The sequence below is a fragment of the Nematolebias whitei genome, chromosome 16 (assembly GCF_014905685.2).
Source record: "Nematolebias whitei isolate Nwh7 chromosome 16, NemWhi1, whole genome shotgun sequence".
Lineage (NCBI taxonomy): Eukaryota > Metazoa > Chordata > Actinopteri > Cyprinodontiformes > Rivulidae > Nematolebias > Nematolebias whitei.
This window is the reverse complement of record NC_056513.1, coordinates 14,109,968-14,131,743: the sequence shown is the minus strand read 5'-3', so window position 1 is coordinate 14,131,743 and position 21,776 is coordinate 14,109,968. Positions and strand designations below refer to the sequence as shown.

At 39.1% G+C, this 21,776-nt stretch overlaps 2 protein-coding genes across 2 annotated transcripts; both read left to right on the top strand.

Moving 5' to 3' along the window:
* Positions 1 to 306: 306 nt before the first annotated feature.
* ntan1 (N-terminal asparagine amidase) lies at positions 307 to 7,687 on the top strand. Its single transcript, XM_037690281.1, has 10 exons — positions 307 to 471; positions 1,941 to 2,043; positions 3,170 to 3,235; positions 3,851 to 3,959; positions 5,789 to 5,862; positions 5,958 to 6,011; positions 6,092 to 6,145; positions 6,233 to 6,330; positions 7,046 to 7,159; positions 7,287 to 7,687. Exons 1-10 carry the CDS (start codon positions 391 to 393, stop codon positions 7,455 to 7,457), a joined length of 924 nt encoding a protein of 307 aa, XP_037546209.1. The 5' UTR covers positions 307 to 390; the 3' UTR covers positions 7,458 to 7,687.
* Positions 7,688 to 11,413: 3,726 nt separating this feature from the next.
* LOC119423110 (mpv17-like protein) lies at positions 11,414 to 20,205 on the top strand. The gene is given in 5 exon segments (XM_037690521.1): positions 11,414 to 11,430; positions 11,432 to 11,745; positions 16,483 to 16,553; positions 17,361 to 17,390; positions 19,990 to 20,205. Coding segments are annotated over 5 exon segments (648 nt in total).
* Positions 20,206 to 21,776: the final 1,571 nt, after the last annotated feature.

The following is a 21,776-nucleotide window of genomic DNA, read 5'->3' as shown; positions in this document are numbered from 1 at the left end:
TTAAAACAGTATGGTGAATACGTAAACGTTCGCGCTTCGAGCTTTCTCGAAAATAATGTCATTTACGGGAGAAAACATAAGCTTTAAACTTTAAAATTAAACCATAGTTAAATGTAAAGAGGCTCGTCTGGAAACGTGTCTTCATTTTGCTTTGGTAAACAAGAAAAAGGACTAAAAGAATTACAAGAATGTAAATCATGACTGCGATAGGGGGCGATAATGCGCCGTATCGCTGCGTCAAGTGGCTAAACGAAGAAGAAGAAGAAGAAGACAACGGTCCTCCTCCCGGAAATTCAAGTCAATAGTTGACTGCCGGAGAAAGTGAATAGAAGGCATTCTGAAGTTATAGCATGTAAACAAGCTAATTTATGGTAGATGTAGCACAAGGAGATGCCTTTGTTAATTCAGAGTAAGGAGCTTGATCGGCTAAGATCGACAGCGGAATTATTCGAAAATTATCCACATTTACAGGTTGGTGAATGTGGGGCTTCATTCTGTTCAAAAATACTTCATTTCACCTCGCCAGTTAACTTGTGAACGTTTCGCTTAAAACTCGATCTATCTATCGCTTCGTTTGCATCTAAAACAAATTGGATCACGTTACTGTTCTTTGTGCAATCATCAAAACACTAATTCAGTTGGTATTAAAAGCATAATTTGTCACTACCTGAGACTTAGTTAAATATTAAGTACACATGATGCAAGCTAATTAGAACAAGTTGTGTGTGCAAAACTTTTGTCTAATTGTGTGAATGCTGACTTAATATCTACGTTATTAAATCAAATGATTGTTTTCTTGTTTTTTGTTTTGTTTTTTCTTTATTTTATTTACATTTTTTTGCACTCTAAACCACTTCTGCATACTGTTTTAGCCATTAATTTATCTAAATAAAAAGATTTTTGCTACTTCAGTCTTTAGCTAGTCTTTTACTACTTTCAGATGTTACCCACTTTTTGCTGCTTTTCACTAGTGTTTTGCTCATTTGGACTTTTTGCTAATCTTTTACTACTTTTAGCATCTAGCTACCATTTTGCTACTTTAGCCTTTAGCTTGCCCTACACTGCGTTTTCACAGAAAAATGCAGATTTTCTAGTTCCTTTATGCTCTTCAAGCAGCTAGACTTTTTTAAATCTTTTGAAGTTCTCTTGTGCAATAATTCTCCAAGTGCTATGAAGATGTTTTTAAGTTTTCATTTGGACTTTGGCTGACGTTTCACTCATTTTCAAGTAGCTGAGCCTGACCATTACTCAGAGGAATAAATGTTAGGCTACTTATCTCAGACCTATGTCTCATTCAAGCCTGAAAAGGTTCACGGACTCTAGGATTTAACACCATTTCAACAAAGTGGCAAAAAAAACAAACAACACATTTAATTTAGTATCTTTCCAAACTTTGTTACTCACAGGTCATCAGAATTAGTTCAAGTTTTTATTAGATTTTTTTTGTTGTTGTTGTTGCTAAAGATGAAAGAAGACATAGTTTAGCACATATAATGGTATTTAGCTCCAATAAGATTAATCTATCTCAAACATGCCATACAAGATGATCAACTGCAGAATGGTGGATCTCTCAGGTCCTGCTTCAGGTCTTTACTGGACCTTTTTCTGTTTGTCAAAGATACAACTTTCAGACATTTCATCCGGTGTAAAGCATTTTAAAGACCTGAGTCTTCCTATTTTGTCTTCCGTTTGTGTTCTTTCTAAAATTTTTTCAATGAACACGTTGAACAATATGCTGTAAAATTGTGGAATTTAGTTTAAAAAGAAAGTCAAATTACAAAGAAAAACTTTCTAGGAACTATTAATAAAAAGCACAAGAAAATCTTCCTCCTTGAAACCAAGGGTTTGACAAAATTAGGACTTGTTTGAAACTTTTGCACAGTGACATACCTCAGTCACATTAAAGACTTTTACATTTGTATACATCCTTCCTTTTACAGGAAAATGCGAGAGCATTTCGCTCCAGGCCTCTTGTTAACGTGGACCCAAAGTGCCTCCTGTACGTTCAGCAACGAGAGCTTGCAGCAACAACACCAGCAGACGGTGAGCACCGCTACAAAACATTTCCCTACATTTACATGATTGCTGTCCATTCATGGGCTTTTATTTAACCACCCAGTTCTTATGACTTACTGGGAAAATGTAACCTGCATAATAAAGTTTTAAACTCACAAGGTTTGGAGCCCAGTGGGTTCTCTGTTGATGAATTGCTTCGAAAAGTTCAACCAAACTTTAGATTTGAGGAATGTTTTGTTTTATTTTTGTTACCCAGAATTAGAAGTAAGTGGAAATATATACTTTACTGAAGTTTCTGACAAATGTATTTTTGACTAAAAGTCTTTCTGACTCAAAGTTCACATTTTAAAAACAACTATATTAAAAATGTAAGTTTTAATCCAAACTACGATGCAGCTCTTAACCTAACCTAGTAGTTTGTTTGTCTACATTTAATCCAAATATGATGAAAAATAAAATCCTGGATGTAGTAAAACTACATATCTGTAGGTAGTATCTCACTGTTGGTGACTCAAAAAGACAATTTTTTTTTGTTGCAGTCTCTCTGAACTCTCGAGTGTTTGCAGCCAGCGAGCCATGTGTCTGTGTTTTGAGTGGCCAGTTCTGAAAATCACAGCCTACATTTGTGTGCACAGTTGCAAAACTATATTCTTGGCCTTGCATATCATTTCATTGCCCACCCACATTGTAGCCTACCCACTACAATACATCACCTCAGCAGCAGTTTGATTTAATTTATTGGAGGATACTTTTGAAATAAAGATAAGCAGTCTTTGTCCATTGTTAGTTATCATCTCGATGGATTTTAGACCTGTTATCTGTCATGAGAGCTTTCTATGCAGCACGTTTATCGTTAATTAAATTAAAGCTTCACAACTACCCAGCTAAAAGATTTGTTTTATTATGCTCCACCTCCAAAGGCTTCCTCGTGTGAGCTATGGGGCAGGCCTCCCAGTAGAAAGACTCAATGATGTCACAAGTACCAAGGAAACAAATGAGTCATGCATTTTCTTCACAGCGTTAGCCAGCATCACTACATAACATCGAAACAGCTTTTGTCGCCCTGTTCTGAATGCGACTCAGTGAAACATTTGTTACCTTGTCTGAATTATTTGATCTATAACAGCCTCTTGCTTTGTTTAATCTCTTTCAGACAGTGTTTCAGTCCTCGGATCGGATGACGCTACCACCTGCCATGTGGTCATCCTACGACACACCGGTGACAGTCCCTCCACCAAACGCATGCTGTGTTTTTAGTTTACAATTATGTAGAAGTAAATGTATGGAACACCGACATGCTCAAAATGAAATAAATAAAGCATTATGAAATAAGAACAATTGGCTTGTTTATTTCATCATTGTGTTTTTCAATTATTTATTTCATAATGACTCTTTTCAGGAGAATGACTTCAGCTGTCAATCAACATCAGTGGGTTGGACCTTCACACCCACTGGCTGATCCTTCACATCTGCTGTTATTTCTAGTATTACTCAGACCCCTGTGAATAGCAAGTAGCCATCAGGGTGCTAATGATCTATCGTTAGGCTGATGGTCCTCCTTGATCATGTGAGCAGCTGGTTTTGAATGTCGACGACAAATTGGTTGATCCACTAGGATCCAATCCACTGACATTGATTGACAGCTGAAGTCATTCTGCTGAAAAGTGGCATTATGAAATAAATAAGCCTTGAAAAACACATTTATGAAATAAATAAGCCAGTTTTTCTTATTTCATAATGCTTAATTTATTTATTTAATTTTGAGTATCTCATTGTTCCATATAAATGAGCTGTGCCTGCCATGATTTAATTATTTACGGTATTTATTTTTTAGGTAGTGGAGCCGCTTGCCTTGCTCACTGTGACGGATCCAGCACCTGGTCCGAGGTTCTGCTCGTTGTGAAAACTGTTGCGTCGCTGAGTAAAGTTGGTAAGGAGGGCAGGTATGACACAGACATGCATTTAAAAGTTTTAAAAGTTTTATTTTTTAATTATAGGGCAGCACAATGGCTAGAGCGGTCGCCTCCCTATGAGAAGGTTGCAGAAGGTTTGAGTTTTCTCTGGGTACAGCAGTCCTTTGTTTATCACGGGGGATCCATACCCTGAAGCCCTGCAATAAGTGCAAAACTGTGAAGTAGGAATTGTCGTACAAGTAGTAAGTACCATATTTTCCACCGTACCCGTCGCACCGCCCTATAAGTTGCATTAGTCCAAATATGGCTAAAAAAGTGGGAAAATCCATACACGTCGCTTCGCCGTATACGTCACATCTATTATACATCACCGCTGACACGTCGCGTTTGTTACGCGTCGCCACTGACAACCCGGTAATGTGGGCCGGTGTTGTGGCAAAAATCGATGGGCTGCCAAATGGCAACTGTCGGAGCGTGCACAGGAGGACTTGAACAAGAATTTAACAAGATTAACACTTTTAAACCAATTATTTGTTTTCTCGAAATTATAGTAAAGCTATGTCTCAGGCTAACGTTTGCTTAATAAAAAGACTTTGTCAAATCAGCTGTATTCGCTGCCTCGGTGCTCCGGGAGAGCGCAGAGGGAGGGGAAAAAAAAGAGGAACGCTGCTCGTTTCTTCGAAATTTAACAAGAAAAGCACCTAAAACAATTATTTGTTTGCTTGAAATTATAGCAAAGGTGTGTCTCAGTTGAACTTTTACTTAATAAATGCACTTTAATGGTCAAATTAGCTGCATTTTGATGGCGCTGTGCAGCTGGTTTGACTTGCTCCGAGCAGCGAGCAGAACGAAAGTTGGGGAATATGGCAAGCCGATTGTGTCATTAATAGCTGGCGAAGATTCTCAGTCATCCAGGACATGGTAAATTCAAAAAGTTAAAGACAAAAACAATAAAGTATAAAGTATAACCAATAAAGTCCAGTTGTTTTTGTTTTGAACTTTTTTGAATATAGCCACGTTTACCTATTACATGATACAACGGCATGCCATACAGGTACTACTACTCTGCTGCCATCTAGTGGCTGAAATGGTACTGTTCAATTTTATGTCGCTTCGGCCTATAAGTTGTAGGACGTAAATTATGCAAAAAAAGTGACTTGTAGGCTGAAAAATACAGTATTAGTTTATTTATATATATATATATCTATATATATATATATATAGATATATATCTATATATATATAGTGTTTTAAACCCTTCCCACACTCTTGCAATGTTCTAAACAATGTTTCTAAACTCCAAACACTCTAAAAGAGCACAGAATGTCATGATTTCATCTCACTGCCTCCAGCTGCACTCTGCACTCTGCCAGCGCTCTTGGCCACGCCCACTTCTCTGCTGCAGAGCGGAGATCTGACAGCTGCATGAAGAAGCTTCTCCTGCAGCTGTGGGCTGCACAAAGGTGCAGCAGGTGCTAAATAATTTAAAATAATTTATTTTAAAGTAAAAAAATCCATGCCGATGGCGCGGCTCATCCATCAATCAGCCACTTGTGTGTCATGTCCAATCTTACTTTGAAAAACAGCGATAGAGTGAGTCCATGAAAAAACGAACCACGAAGTAGCGAGGGACTACTGTACTCCCGTTTCCTCCCACAAGCCAAAAACATGCACGTTGGGCTGATTGGTGACTCTACATCGTCCCTAGGTGTGAATGAGAGTGTTGTTTGTCTCGTGTCTCTGTGTCTTAGTGATGGACTTGAGAAAAGGAGAAGCGTATTAAGAAAATTGATGTTTTTTAGTAATTTCAAGTCTCATTTATGGATATGCTCTTGTTGCTCTTCCTTTCCTATGTGCAGGTTTGAGCTCCATCTCGTCGGAGGATTTAACGATGACGCTGAAACGTCTCGTAAACTCAGCCTTAACATACTGGGTAAAAATCAGTCAAAGTGACTTTTTTTTTTTTACTTTTCCTGAACAGAATCTGAGCTTTGTCTTATTTAAATCTGTCTTTTTCTACCTTTGCAGCAGCGTTCCAGAAACAGAAGGAGGAAATTCATCTGGAAACTTGTTGCGTCACGGGTATTTTTTTTTTAAACCATCCTTAATGCGTTTATATTATTTACACAGTAAACCTTCACCTAATGAAGCTTGTCTCGTAGAGATGAACAGCATTGTTGAAAATGGAATTCAAAGGCCAATTATTTATGGAATAGGTGAGTTGCAGTTGTGCCACAGAGGTTTAATCTGCTGCGCTGCTGTGGTATTTGTAACATTTTAGTTGATTGTTTGGTTTTATTCAGGCATAAATGTTAAAACGGGCGAAGTGTTTCCTGCCTCCTTCCCTCATAAAGGACCTGCAGAGGAGCTGCGATCAGCAAGGACCTTCACTGGAGGAAAGGTACTCTGTCTAATAAAGATTTTCTGTTGCGTGAGATTTCATTGAAAGTTGGGATGGTGTGGAAAATGATTTTTATTTTTATTGACTTTTACTTTCTTGGATCCTGAAACAAGATGCTTTAAGCATTGTGTGAAACTTGTTACAAAATAAATGTAAATGGTTGAAGGTTGGAGGCGATTCTGTTTGCAGTGTCACAAACGTATGAAGTTTAAAGGAGCTGATAGGAGCTGTTTTTAAGCTTTTGCCCTTAAGACATAATATATTTATTGTGAAAGGTCAACATTTCAAATTTATTTGTGTTTTTCTTTAAGGAACATTGTTTTAATCAGTTCAGTGATTTACTCGTGTGCATTTTTTTTTTACGCTTTTTAAAAAAATAAAGGCAAAAATAAGTGATTGCGCTCTGTATTGAAATAAAAGTTAAGGTTAAAATAATAACTTGTTATAACTTTTTCTGATTAAGGCTCGTTTAGAGCATGTTTGCGTGGAAACTACTTCATATTACTGTAGTTTTGTTGGTAAATCTGTGACCATTTTAATATTTTTGTATTAACCGATTGGACCAAACGTTCTCAGGTGATGGTTTTGTTACCGTTTAAGCCCTGGATGTAATTTAGCATATAACGATGTGAATGTTCAGACATTTGCAGGCACATTTTCAGGGGACAGAACTGAATGCTGCGACTTTTATTAAAATGATTCTTGTTTTGCGCAGATGGTTGACATATATGACTCGAGCCGTGGACTTGTTAAACTTGGCCCGTGCTTGTGGTCCCCTAATATGGATATTGCCTTCTGGTTGTCACAGGACGATGACACCATTTTAAAGGTAATGTTTCTAGTTTGGGAAGTGTTTACCCTGAAGACGATGTCCCGTTTGTTTATTAAATCGCTATGTGACATAAAACAGACTTTAACTCCGGCATCTTTTCATTTCTGTTTAATATTATTTTTAGTACCTGTCCACCTCTCCGATGGCTGAGCCGCCACATTTTGTCCAGCACATAAAGTCCACCATCCGGTTCATTTTGGCGCACCCGTACTCTGACATCCTGTTTCCAGATGGTCAGCCGCAGCTCTACCACAGGAACCAGAACGGGGACTGGGAGAGGCTCGTCCAGCCATAGACTTCACTTTCACTGATTCCTCTCATCGTTTCTGCCTCTCAGCTGAAAGGAAACACTGTGACCCTCACATCCACCGTCAGTATACGTTCACTGTGATCCTGTTCTGGTTCTGTCAAAATCTTATTTGTGATTTAAAACGGTTATTTCCACCCCTATAAGTTAATAAGTCTGCACCTTACACCGCCTGCTGCGTTGCTGTACATTGGTGGTGGTGGTGGTGGGGGGGCGGTTTGTTTTGAATTATAATGAACTGTGTGAAACACTTTTCTTATTTTACGTCAAACTTATCTTTTTCTTTGGTTTTAAACAGTGGCTACTTAAACATGTCCAAAGTGGAGGTTCAGTGTAAAAAAAAATTACTTGACCTCTGATTGTGAGCAACTCTGGTGCCAAAAAAAAAATCAGACTTTAAAAAAAAAAAAAAAAAAGACGGTAGGCAAATATGACTTTGGTATTATACCAGTAAATTAGACAGAACCATACAGTACAGAGATTCAAAGAGTCAGTGACTGCAGCCTTTAGGCTTTTATTATTTTGAAGGTCGAACTAAAAATTGTGCTTTTGATGTTTATTCAAGAATTTTAAAGGCCTTAAAAACCAGACACGTAGTTTGACCAGGTAAGAAATACCTGTGGGTGGTCAATTGGGTGTGGAAACAATATAACGGTAATATTTTCCTGGCACTTTGTTTAAAACATTACAAATGTCTGAAATTGTAAAAATGTTTGTTTTTTTCTGCCTAAATGCACCTTATAAAATGTTGCATACAATTTATGTCCTTCTTCACGTGCTGCTGTACATGTAACAATAAATGTCTTCGTTTCAGACGATGCACATGTGCAGATCATTCTTATATTAGGAGTTATGTAAATCCGTGTTGATGGCAATGAAATTCAGTTTTACCAGTTTTGATTATTCTAAACTAGTTATAATCTAAATATATGACCTTTTTTTTAATATAAGTTGTATTATTTGAGAGGTGGTAATGTGCTTTAAGCATATACCTTGTTGCAAAATAAATGCAAATGGTCGAAGGTTGGAGGCGATTCTGTTTTCAATGTCACAAACGTATGGAGTTTAAAGGAGCTGTTTGCTGTAATACCAGCTCTGCTAGAAAAACTAGTATTTGTAAGAAAATGCAGGGTGAATACTCAACCTGAAACTGAATTGTTAAAGTTAAGCAGAACAGAAACTAAAGTTAGCAAAGCCACAGCTAAAAGCTACTGCTTCTTTTGGCTGTTACCTTCTTCAGAACTGCCACATCGAGTGAATTCACATGAAATAATTGGCAATTGTTTTTAAGCTGGAAGCCCTTTGATGCCGAGCTACCACAGCCCTCTGTGGAGCAGCGGGCTGTCATTGAGGGCGCCCGGGGGAGTTGAGAACCTTGCTCAAGGGCCCAGAGTGGAGCAAGTGTGGGTGGAGAAGTGTGGGTGCTTCACCTTTCCCACCCACGTTCTGATAATGCGACCAGGGGGATTTGAACCAACGACCCCTCGATCACAGGCTTGCCTTCTCTAACCTCTGCACCACCTCCCAAAAAGACAACCAAGTAAATAAATAAAAAGCTAAAGTTAGAAAAACTTTAGCTAAATAATAAGATAAGCACGCCAAAGATTTCCTATAGCTTTTCATAAGACTGCTCTCTTCTGGACAGAGATCTCTGAGGTGGATCTGCTGGAGCCACTCTGCCAGTTTGGGGGTCACAGCATCAAGTTGACCACTGGCACCACCAAAACGTTGACTTTCCACTACTTCTCTATCCCCTCTTTCAGAATCTTGGTATTTCTCCTTCTTGTCGACCACCACAATGTCCGGTTGGTCTCATCACCTGTTTGTCAGTCTTGATCTGGAACGCACAGTATCTTAGCCCTGCCATTCTCCACCACCCTTGGTGGCATTTCCCACTTTGACTGTGGGACTTCCAATCTATACTTGGTTGATGTTCCTGTACACTGTTACAGCCACTTGGGTGTGATGTTCCACATGTTTTGCCTGCTTGGATCTTACACCCTGCTGTGTTTGTGCTGGACTGTCTTAACCAGTACCTTGAGACCTGTCTGGTACAACAGACTCCAGACTCTCATGCTCTGTGCTGTCCTTCAGTCCAACCCTCTCAAACCACAAGTAGGAGTTGTTGATATCAGCCACTTCCTCACTCTGCCAATGGTACATGCCATGCAGGGGCTTATCTTTCCATGATGGCTCCTCTTGTTTCTGCTCATCTTCTACATTGGGTTTCTGCTGCCTTAGCCAATTCCCTAACAGTTCATCATTATCTTCCTGACGTACTCCAGGATTTGAGTTGCTTGTCCTGTAGCTTGGATGCTCACAAGTCGCCTCTCTCCTTTCTCTCAGTGTATGGTCACGGTGAAACCCCTCCATGCATTGTGAGGAGCTTTCAATTCTTGATGTCTGTGGTTTCTATCTCCTCCTTTGGCCAGACTAATATACCAGCTGGGTATCTGATCACTGGTAAATGTGTCAATGGCTCATACTTTATTGCCATTCAACTGGCTCTTCAGGATCTGCCTTAATCTCTGTACTTGGTTGCTACCTCATCGTGGTTGCCATTAGCCTGTGGGATTCCTACGTAAAACTGTTGGGGAACCAGACATTCCGATAAAGTACTGTATATAACTTTTTTCGGCTGCTCCCTTCTTCAGGGGTCGCCACAGCGAACTAAGTCGCACGAAAGACTTGGCAATTATTTTTATGCCAGATGCCCTTCCTGACGCAACCACAGACCACCTAGCTTCCATAGCCCTCTGTGTGGAGCAGAGCGCTGCCATCTAGGGCACCTGGGGGAGCTTAAGAGCCTTGCTCAAGGGTCCAGAATGGGTCAAATGAGGGTGGATGCAGGTGTGGATATTTCACCTTTCCCACGCACATTTTGATGTTGTCAGTACCGGGAGTTGAACCGGCGATTTTCCGATCACAGGCCCACCTTCTCTAACTTCTGCGCCACCATTCCTGATGAAGAGTATTACATGATGGCACAGATTTTAGATGAGATTCCATCTCTGAACAAATGTAAAGCTAAATACGCTTCTCAATGGGTTTTAAGTTAAAACTCTGTCCAAAATTATTTTTCCTTAAAATATATGTTACACAAAAGTGAGGGAATGGTGGTGCAGAGGTTAGAGAAGGTAGGCCTGTGATCGGAAGGCTGCAGGTTCAACTCCCCAGACTGACAACATCAAAATGTTGGTGGAAAATGTGAAACACCCACACCTGCCTCCACCCTCATTTGCCCCACTCTGGGCCCCTTTACATCATTTGACACAAAATGCCATCACTTTGTCATGTGACAACTAATACAATTAAGAGGAAAACAGAAGCTTTTCTTTTAGTACAAATGATATTCTGAATCAGATTCATTCAACCTTTATTTAAACAGTTTCATTGTGTCACGAGGACTCATTTACAACAGAGACCTGTAAAGATAAAAAAAAATAATAAAATACACTCCACTTGCCAGTATTAGTTTTACAAATTTGAAACAAAACTTCTTTACTTATTAAAAACATTGACTTTTTTATGTGAACCAAGCGGGTCAATCTTGAATAAAAGTAACTTTGTGGCTGCAGTATTTCCAACACAGTCACTTCAGGTGAACCGCTCGGCTCCGCCCACTTTCATTTTTTACGTAAAAATATTATTACGTAAGTACGCAGAAAAAAAAAAAAACTAACCTGGACAGGTGGACCGCTGCTCGTGCAGTGTGCTGAATGAGTTTGACAACCAAGAAGGGCATCTTGTGTTAAATTATAGTACCTTATAGCATTTAGTCATTTGGAAATATATGTTATTTATTTATTTTGTATCGAAGTGTTTTTTTGTTTTGTTTTTTTTAGATATGGGAGTAAATGTACAGTGTTCCTTTAGTCATGCTAAGTCCTTCAGATAAAGAGAGAATCACAGCCGACCAAAAATAACACATTGTACCCTGGTTGATGTTAGTTTTTACCCGCGGATAAAATTATGCTTCAGGCGTTTCTGAAACACGTCCGTCGTTTCCCGTGGGTCGCGAACGTCTCACTGTACGGCTCCCTGTTCGCCGGTGGAGACCTGGTCCACCAGTGGTTTTTAATGCGGGACGAAATGGACTGGAAACAGACGAGGAACATCGCTGTGGTCGCCTTCAGTTTCCACGGCAACTTCAGTTTCTTCTGGATGCGTTTTCTGGAGCGCAGATTTCCCGGAAACTCCGTCAGGATGGTGATGAAGAAGCTGTTCCTGGACCAGACGACGGCGGCGCCCCTGGCTACCAGCGTCTTTTACACAGGTCAGTGAACGCATCACGGCAGTAAGACTGGCAAAGGTATGAAAGGGTTTATTAAATTGTTTAATTATGTATGACACTATATTAAATAATGGATTCAAAACTTTCAATGTGGTCAAGTTGTCCTCAAGCAGTATAAACCTATAGCAGCATAACTAGGGAAACCCAAGCCAACCCTAACTATAGGATTTATAACAAAGGATAAACTTAAGCTCAATATTAAAAGTAGACAACGTGTCAGCCTCACGGACAAAATCTAAAAGTTGGTTCCACAAGAGAGGAGCCTGAGAACTGAAAGATCTTCCTCCCATTCTACTTGTGGAAACTCTAGGAACCACGAGTAAACCTGGAGTCTGAGAGCGAAGTGCTCTGTTGGGAAAGTATGGAACAATAAGATCTGCAATATAAGATGGAGCTAGGTTGTTGAGAGCTTTGTAGGTTAGAAGTAAGATTTTGAATAACAAGCGTTAACAGTGCATAACTAGTAACTATAACATGTAACAAGTAACTAGTAACAGATACACTGACCAGCTGGTGCCCCACTTTAACGAGAGCTAAATAAATTATTGCTACAGTAACATGCCTTTTGATGGTGTGAGGCTTTTTTCGGTGCAGCCCATCAGAGCAGGCAGCAGTGTTTGTTTTTTCCCATTGTACGTTCAATCTTTCAGTTTTTATGCATTTTCTATGACTATAAACTACTTGTTGCACTTTTATCCTCAATGTGTTGCTGTTATGATCGGTATAGACTTTTTAACCATCAGGAAATCAATGCTTTGTTTTTTTTTTCTGGATTTTTTTTGTCCTTTGAAGAAAATTAGCGGCTGTCGTCTTGCTGGTGTATATAGATAGATCTGAGTGTCCTCATCAGGACGACAACAACCAGAGGTAAAAGAGTCTTGTAAAGTGGAGTGGACGGAGGACATCGTGTGGTGCTACCTACAATAAGCATGTTCGGTGTGAGATTGCTGTGCAACAAATTAGATTGGATTGATCTGTTACTGCGGTCCAAGTACTCCAGAGACCTTCTGCCCTGTTCTTCTGTAAAACTTGGCTACACGATGGAACCGACAACACGATGGTGGAGCTCCAAGGGTATTAGCTGATGGAGTCAGATCGAGATACGCAGGAGGCGAGGGGAAAACCAGAGGAGCGGGGCGGTGTTTTTACATCAACATCAGCTGGCGTAACGATGCACCAGCACACAACATCCCTTCAGCACGCACTTCCTTCGGCTTTTCATCGTTTCAGTTTTCTGCTGCTAATGATCCGAGCCACTTGCAACGAACTAAAACTCACTGTTTCATCCTGTTTGCATCTTTTAAAAGTTCAGTGAGAGAATCACTTGCACGCTTTTAGCAATTTCCTCTTCACTGTCTGTTGTCACACTCTTACTCAGTGTACCTGTGCTAGCTTATTGTTACCACCAAACTTAAAGAGCTGGAGGGCAATATGGACTCAGAGGTTAGCAAGACAGCAGCTGAAGAAGGTCATCAAATCTGCAAAGCACGAGTTTGGAGTTAAGATTGAATCAGCCTCCACTCTCAATACCTTGATCCGCAAAGGTATACACACCTCCGCTGCCCCACCCTCTAATCAGCTCTATCATATATGTGATAAGTCTGACGGATGCTTTTCCTCTCTGCTCCCCTCCTCCACCTTTACCCTCGGCACTGAGCCAAAGTCATGATTTAGTCTGAATGTACGGTGGCCCTAAGGTGTAAATGAACAACATTTGAAAAAACGGAATCACATTTGAAAAAAAAACGGAATTACATTGAGCCAAACAGGAATTTTTGTATTTTTATTTTTACTTTATTAACAGCAGAAAACTGAACAACAGAACAATATACAGTACACACACAATGGGGATACAGTGAAAAGGATAGTCTGCTAACTGTATCTCTGTTGTGTGTATATTGTGTGGTTTTATGCTGTTAATAAAGTTAAAAAAATAAAAACCTTCCTGTTTGGCTTAATGTAATTCTGTTTTTTCTAATGTGTGTCTCCTGTGGTGTCCCTCAGTTTTAGGGCCCCTGCTATTTTCCCTTTACATGTTACCTTTAGGTCAAATTATTAATCAGTACAACATTTCTTTTCACTGTTATGCCAACAATACACAGTTTTACATCAGGACTGGAGCATCATCTTCACCACTGTCATCTCCATCTTCACTCGCTGCCCTCTCTACCTGTCTGGAGGAGATAAGGGCATGGATGAATCAGAACTTTCTTCAGTTAAACTGCTCCAAAACAGAGGCCATACTGATTGGCACCCCTCACCAGGTTCAAACCTCATCTATAACGACTATTTCCTTTTCTGGACAAGACATCCCCCTCTCCACCTCTGTTACAAATCTTGGAATAAAAATGGACTCTCATCTTACATTTGAAAATCACATTAAGCATCTGTTTAAAACCTGTTTCTTCCATCTTCGAAATATCTCCAAACTTCATCTATCTCTCACTTTTGCTGATGCAGAGAAACTCGTTCATGCTTTTGTCTCCTCCAGGCTCGACTACTGCAACTCCCTGTTTACTGGAATCTCTGGCAAAAACCTTCAGAAGCTTCAATATATTCAAAACAATGCAGCCAGGATTTTATTGAGAGCTCGTAAATTTGAACATGTTACACCCATTCTCCATAATCTCCATTGGCTTCCTGTCACCTACAGAATTCAATACAAAATTGCTCTCATCACTGTTTATACAGAAATTCACCAGATTATCTGAAGGACCTTCTTGCTCCATATTCATCCACCCGGTCCCTACGATCACAGAACAGTCATCTCCTCCACCTTCCACAAACTAAATTAAGGATCATGGGAGATCGGGCATTCTGTGTGGCTGCCCCCCGCCTCTGGAACTCCCTCCCTGACTATCTGAGAGCTCCACAATCATTGACTGACTTTAAAAAAGGCTTAAAGACTTTTCTTATTAAGCAAGCCTATTCTGCCTCCACATGATTGTATCATTGATTTTAGTTGATTGTATCATTGATTTTAGTTGATTTTATCATTATTTTAGTTGATTTTATCATTATTTTAGTTGATTTTATCGTTGATTTTAGTTGATTTTATCACAGATTTTAGCTGATTTTATCATTGATTTTAGTTGATTTTATTGTTGATTTTAGTTGATTTTATCGTTGATTTTAGTTGATTTTAGTTGATTTTATCATTGATTTTAGTTGATTTAATCATTGATTTTAGTTGATTTTATCATTGATTTTAGTTGATTTTATCACAGATTTTAGCTGATTTTATCATTGATTTTAGTTGCACTCTGTAGCACTTTGAGATTTTTGTTAATGAAAAGTGTGTTACAAATTAAATTCATTATTATTATTATTATTATTAATGTGATTCGGGCCATTTCCACTTCGGCCACTTCTGCTTTGGCTTAATGTAATTCCATTTTTTTCAAATGTAATTCCATTTTTTTCTAATGTGAATCCGGCCACTTCCGCTTTGGCTTAGCGTAATTCTGTTTTTTCAAATGTTGTTCATTTACACCTTAGGGCCACGGTATGAATGACTGCCAACCTATAGTCCGTACGTCGGTATTCATAAAGTGTTTGGAAAAACTGATTTAATCCTTCCTCAGAACCACCACTGACCACCAGCTGGACCCATTACTGGTCAAACCGCTCCGTGAGCGCGGCGCTGTGAGTCTCAGCCTTCGTTCTCCTCTGCAGCACGAAGACAAACTGCAGTACTCTCTTCCAGATTTGAGTTCTGTAATATCCCGTTCCATCTGTGGACAAAGCTTGAACAACTACAGGTCCCTCCTGCCATCTGTGAACTGATTACAGACGTTCTCACCTGCAGGTCTGAACAGGTGAGGTGTGTGTACTCTCCCCATATCTGTTTGCTCTACACCAATGATCTTTGCTCTATTGACCCCACTGCAAAGCTTACAAAATACAATGATGATGTCATCACCCTGGGCTCCATAGCCAACAACGATGAGACAGCCTCCAGAAACTGTATTTCAGTTTGGCATGTGACTTCTGGTGGAATCAAACCCCCAACTCTTGCATCGGAGGACGACTGTCCTAACCACTCAGCCACAGCCGCCCCAGTGTGAGCAGAACACTGACAAGGTTCAGCAAGAAGACTCACAGGAGGATGTATGCACTAGGGTGTTTAAAAAGCTAAACATCTCCACTAAAGTGTGTATCTAGTCGTACAGAGCAGCAGCAGGTCCTGACCGCCTCGGTGTTTCACCCTGGCTCCTCTGCCCACACTAAACAGCAACTTGATTGCATCATCAAGCTGAGCAGCAAACGGACTGGAAAACACCAACATCCGATGAAGGATCTGCACAGTTCAGAGTCACGAGACGGGCTTGGAAGACAGCAGAGGACTCAAGTCATGCAGCACGACACATAAAAAAAAAAAAAAACTCTTGCAGAATGTTCTACACTGTCAGAATAAAGAACATGTACGGATACACACCTATGCTTTATATATATATATATATATATATATATATATATATTTATCTGGAAAAATAAAAGCAAGACTTAACACTTTTAGTGCAATCTAAAGCTCTGATATGAAATCCTAATTCATAACGTTGATTTTTCACGAGATAGTCTTTAAGTTTCCATGTAAATGATAAAAATGTAGAAAACGCAGCATTACTGAAGGGTTTTAAAGTCATTTCTGGGACTGAAGCAAAGTTGCCTGACCGTACCTGTAAATGATTCATGTGTGAAATTTCTTGTGTCGTCCAGGCGTCAGTTTCTTGGAGGGTAAAGAGGACATCTTGGAAGACTGGAGGAAAAAATTCCTGAATACGTACAAGGTGGGAGGTTCTGAGATTCGGAAATAAAGAATTTTATCAGGTTCATACTTGTAGTTGAAACATGCTAATTGTTTTTTTAATTCAGAGCTGAGTATTAACATTGGGATATTTTCTGTTTTGGCCCATTTATTTTAACCTCACTACGTCATGGATGAGTGACAGAACAGTTTGTACAGCTGCACGAGGAGCGTCTTGTTCACAAATCCTAACATTTGCTGGTTTATTCCACAGTTACTCCACATTTCAAAAAGGTTTTAACTCAAGACATTTGCTTACGTTCCTTTATACGGTTTTACTTGTGCAGAAATATGTCAACAAACATGAGGACAGCAGAGTGAGTGGAGCAAAATCTTGCACTTTAGTGACTTTTCGTTTCTTATAGTTTTTCATTACAAAACCTCACAGTTGTTTTCAAAGATACTCACGTTTCATCAACCACATGGTGTTTTCCGTACTGATCAAAGAAAAAGTTTTAATCATACAGGCGTATTGAACTTTAACCGCTATAACCCCATTTTAAACTTTATGTAACCTTATATCTTGATTTTAATACATTTAGGTGTCTTTATGGTGTTTAGGCTCAAAAATGGCTCGAAAACGTAAAATCTGAGCGTTTAAACTCAGCTGCTTGTTCTAACAATAAGAACTGAGAATAAAACAAAATAAAAAAGTTTCTTGCACCTGAAAGTAAAGACAGTTATTGAACATGTAAAAGTGAGTTTATTGTAAATATTTTGAGGGATGTTGGCTGATGAAGTAGTTTACCTCTGAGTATAACTACTCTTTGTGTTTTTCCTCTCGTTTCAGACAGGACTAATGTTCTGGCCTTTTATGCAGGTAAGTTTGAACAGTTTGTGGGTAGGGCTGCTTGTACGTGCTGAGAATCAAAGCTCCAAGGTCCTCTCAGTAAATGGTTAGACAAATGCATGACAGGCCCTGTTCACATTTGTTAATATGCACAAGTGGATGGCTCAATACACCCTGTGTGTTAAAGCTCAGAGGGGCCTTCAACTGTTTTTTTTTTAAATTATTATTATTAATTTTAGCTACAAAAGTGTTGTGTATAAGTTGGTACAATTCGATTTAATGCACTCATGAATCGGTTTCATACAAGGCAACTTTCCCACAAACGAATGGGGACATGCAAGTCGTCCTGCCAAGTCTGTTTTTTACTCCGTCTGACGGTGGCGCCTCGCAGCAGGAAGGTTGCGAGCTCAACACTCAGCTGCCGCCTTTCTGCGAGGAGCCTGCATGTAGGTTAAAGGTTAAATGGTAACTAAAGCGTCGGTGTAACAATCTGGTGGTGGTTGAACCCAAAATGCAGGGAGCGCTCGAAGAACTCGGGTTGAAAAGTAAAAGTTATTTAATAAAAATAAACAAAAGGGCTGACGTGGCAGCAACAACTTCCATTAACCATGAGAGGAAACTAAGGGAGACAAAACCAGGATGTGGTGCAGAACAGGAACATGGCGCGTTCATGAGACAATGCCCAGGTAACAAGGAACCATACACACACTAATGACAGACGAATGACAAACAGCTGGGAGAGACAACAGTGGTGGTGGCAGAATCTAATTACATGAGGGTGCAATACCTGTGATACACCACAAGAGGGAGACACACACTAGGAACAGAGTCAAACACAAGGATCAGGAAATGAAATAAAGACAAGATGAACACAAAGAAAACAGACAAAAAGGACGGATTATGTCAGTCAGTGAGCGAGGGAGTGACTGTCGGCCTTGTTTGTTGTGGTGTGGTTTGTGACAGCCTGCCCGGGGTGTAAACCCTCCACTCGTTCATGGCTGGAATTAGGCACCTGCTTCCCCGCAGCCCTGCTCAGAGAATTGGTCAAAGGAAATTAATAAATAGCATATGTTTTCTGATCTTGGATTATTGTGCAATTTTTCCTTCGGGTAACCATGCACACCTGCTTCTAATGGTCTTGAACCTCCGCTGTCACCACTCAAGCTGGAGTCATGAGAGAGTATTGGAGACACCAAAACAGATTTCTTTCTGCTCGTCTCCACTCTTCTGTCAGTGTATCCATTTGTCATTCCATTAACGCGACCAGACTGTTTTATAACGCAGACTGAGACATACGTGACTTTTAGCGTTTGAAAATTTGTTTCCAACTGCTCATAGAGCCCACGAGGCCCTACGCTGCCCAGTTGAGATGTACTCCCTCACAAGCTCACAACAAAGTTCTGACCAGTCACTCAACTGGTCAGAACTTGTAATTAATCACACGGTAGAAAGTCTTCATCTTTGGGTCTTACTATCAGAAGGACTTGGAAAGAGCTGAAATAAGCTAAAAAAAAAGTGAAATTAACAGAAAAAGCTCAATTTAGCATAGAACAGATACCTGAAATAGCAGAAAAAGCTGAAATTAACTTTTTTTTAATGAAAATAACAGGAATTACCACACAAAAAAAGAATTTATCTGAAAACAGCTGAAATTAGCTGAATAAGTAGCTAAAAAGGTAGAACAAGCTTAAACTAGCAAAATAAAGCAGACAGAACACGTTTGCCTAATTAGAATGAAAGAAGCACACGAGCACAAAAAAGTGGAAATTATCTGAAAAAAGAAAAAAGCTGAAAAATAGCTAAAAAGCATTAAAGAAGCTTAAATTACCAGAAGGTAGTGGAGAGAGCACAATTTTGCTGAATTAGGCTGAAAAAAAAAAATTAAATGAGTGAAAAAAGTGGAACTAGCTAAAAAAGCTTAAATTAGCATAAAAACAGCTACCAGTAAATAGCAGCTGAAAGCGGAAAAAAAATGTAACTAGCATAAATGTGATAAAAGGAGCATAACAAGCTGAAATTAGCAGAAAGATGTTTGAAGAAACACAAAAATATTGTAGTTAGCATAAAGATCCTGAAACAAGCACAAAACAGCTGAAAATAGCTGAAAGTAGCTGGAAAATAGTTTAAATTTGCACAAGGAAGCGGAAAGAAGCTGAAGCAGAACAAAATGTGAAAGAAGCAGTAAAAGGTTGTAAACACATCTAAAGATCTGAAGGATGTAAAATGAGCTCATTTCATTTCCTATGAGAACAAAAATGGCAGAAAAGGCTAAATATTTCAAAGAGCTAAAGTTGCACCAATCCCAAAACTCACAGCACCCTTCTCCTAATGAGCTGAACGTTTTGGTACATGATTGAAACAGCTTGAAAACTGCGGGACGAGAGTTACGCCTTAAAACGTACAGAAGAAAAATGGATGAAAATAGTGCGAACGCTTCATAAACGTTCACACAAATATGAACGAGCACAACTCTAAACTTTTCTAATTTACTCACAAAATACTCAAACTACCTTTTAAACAAATCAGAGTAATTGACCCGTATCTCTGTGTGTGTGTGTGTGTGTGTGTGTGTGTGTGTGCGTGCGTGTGTGTGTGTGTGTGTGTGTGCTGTAATGTGTGTTTTGCTCAGTTCCTGAACTTTGCCTTGATGCCCCTGTACATCCGAACCACCTTCACCGGCTGCTGCGCCTTCGTCTGGGCCATCTTCCTGTGTTTCTCACGGCAGGCTGGCGACGGCACGGCCGGAGCCGCTCTGGCGTGGATGTTCCCTCTTAAAGAAGATTCAGCGGCAGACTCTAAGCGTGAGGGGACAGAAGCTGCAGCAGCTACACCTTCACAGTCGTAGAATCAGCTGTTTTTGTTGTCGGGGGCAGACAAGCTGAATAGAAGCTGCTCTGAGGGACAGGGGACAGCAGCTCTGTCTCTCAGATGTTGACGTCTCTGTAACACTGAAATGTCCGTCCTAATGCTGCAAGTTTATTTTGTGTTTTTTTGTGTGTACTGAATATAAATACTTTATATACTGATTAATGAGGATCTCTGCTGTTGGTGTGAATGTATAATTGATGTTTCACGTTTAAGACACTTGAATGTGCAATAACTCATCTCTACTATGTGGAGTGGTAACAAAATGATTAGCTTAATCTTTTAACTTAATAAAGATAATATATAATAAAATCTGTATTTTAATATTAGTCTGTGTTAATCAACCTGTTCATACTCTGTCACATCCTGATCCTTCATAAAGTATAAAGTAGGCTGTACTAAAACCTCCTGTTTGAATCTTTGGGGAAATCAAAATAAGTTTTCTGACCAATGTAATTTATTTTCTTGGTACAGAAAACTTCCTAAAAAGGTTGGTTTAAAACGTTTAAATGCTTTTCTTATGCTGTAGTGATGTGACACTTTCAAAAAAATAAAACGTAAAAGAGTTTAAGATGGAAAAGTCCAGTTTGATGTATTGTTGTATTAACAGGAAGACTAGTTGGGTACGGAATGCAGAGAAAAGTGCTTTGTTTACATTGAGTGCGTACCTGCATTTCACCGTTGCAGTATGTTTGGAAAACCAGTAAACTTTGCAGTTTGTCTAACAGATGATGTAGAACGTTAAAATGCTTCCAGCCTGTTTCTTTTCTTTCATCTACATTTGTAATTTTTAACGTTTTTCAGCCGGTCAGTTTGTCATGTTTTAATAAACAATAAATATTGTGCTTTAGGGACTTGCTTGCATCGATTTAACTCTCCAAGTAGTCGTTTGCGGAGTAATTTATAAATGTGAACATGCTGGAGTAGTTCATTTCCTTCTTTAATTTTTGTCTCAGATGTTTAATTTATTTTTTTCCAATTATAAATCACATATTAATTTGTCTGTTTACTATATGTTAAGGTGCTGTATGGATATATAATTTAATGACAGAGCTAACTAAATTGTTATTTATTAATCTTCAAAGGAAGAGTATAAAAACAGCTGTTTATTGTCTAAATATTTAAGCTGTCTTTCTGAGGACAGAAATTTGAGCAAAGTTTTGTATTTGTGATTTTATATGAATGATTTGACTGAATAGTGTGTATTTTTGCACCAGTGGATAATTATATTATTGTGAAATAAATAAACTAATGTCCATCTGTCTCTGTGTTTTTGCTGAGAAAATATACAAAAAACATCTGTTAGGTTAACTAAAGAGAACTGCGTCAGCTCAACATTACTGAAGTTTGTTTGTTAAATGATGATTCAACAACTTTTGCAATCTTTATGCTATTTTAGCTGTGCCTATATCAAAATGTTTGGCTCATTCAAAAGACGCATATGACTTTTAGTTTTCATAACTTTTATACTTTGCAAAATGTTTACCTTTTGAAAATATTTTCATCAGGATTTCATCATTTCCTTCAAACATTTTATTCTCTATGAAATTT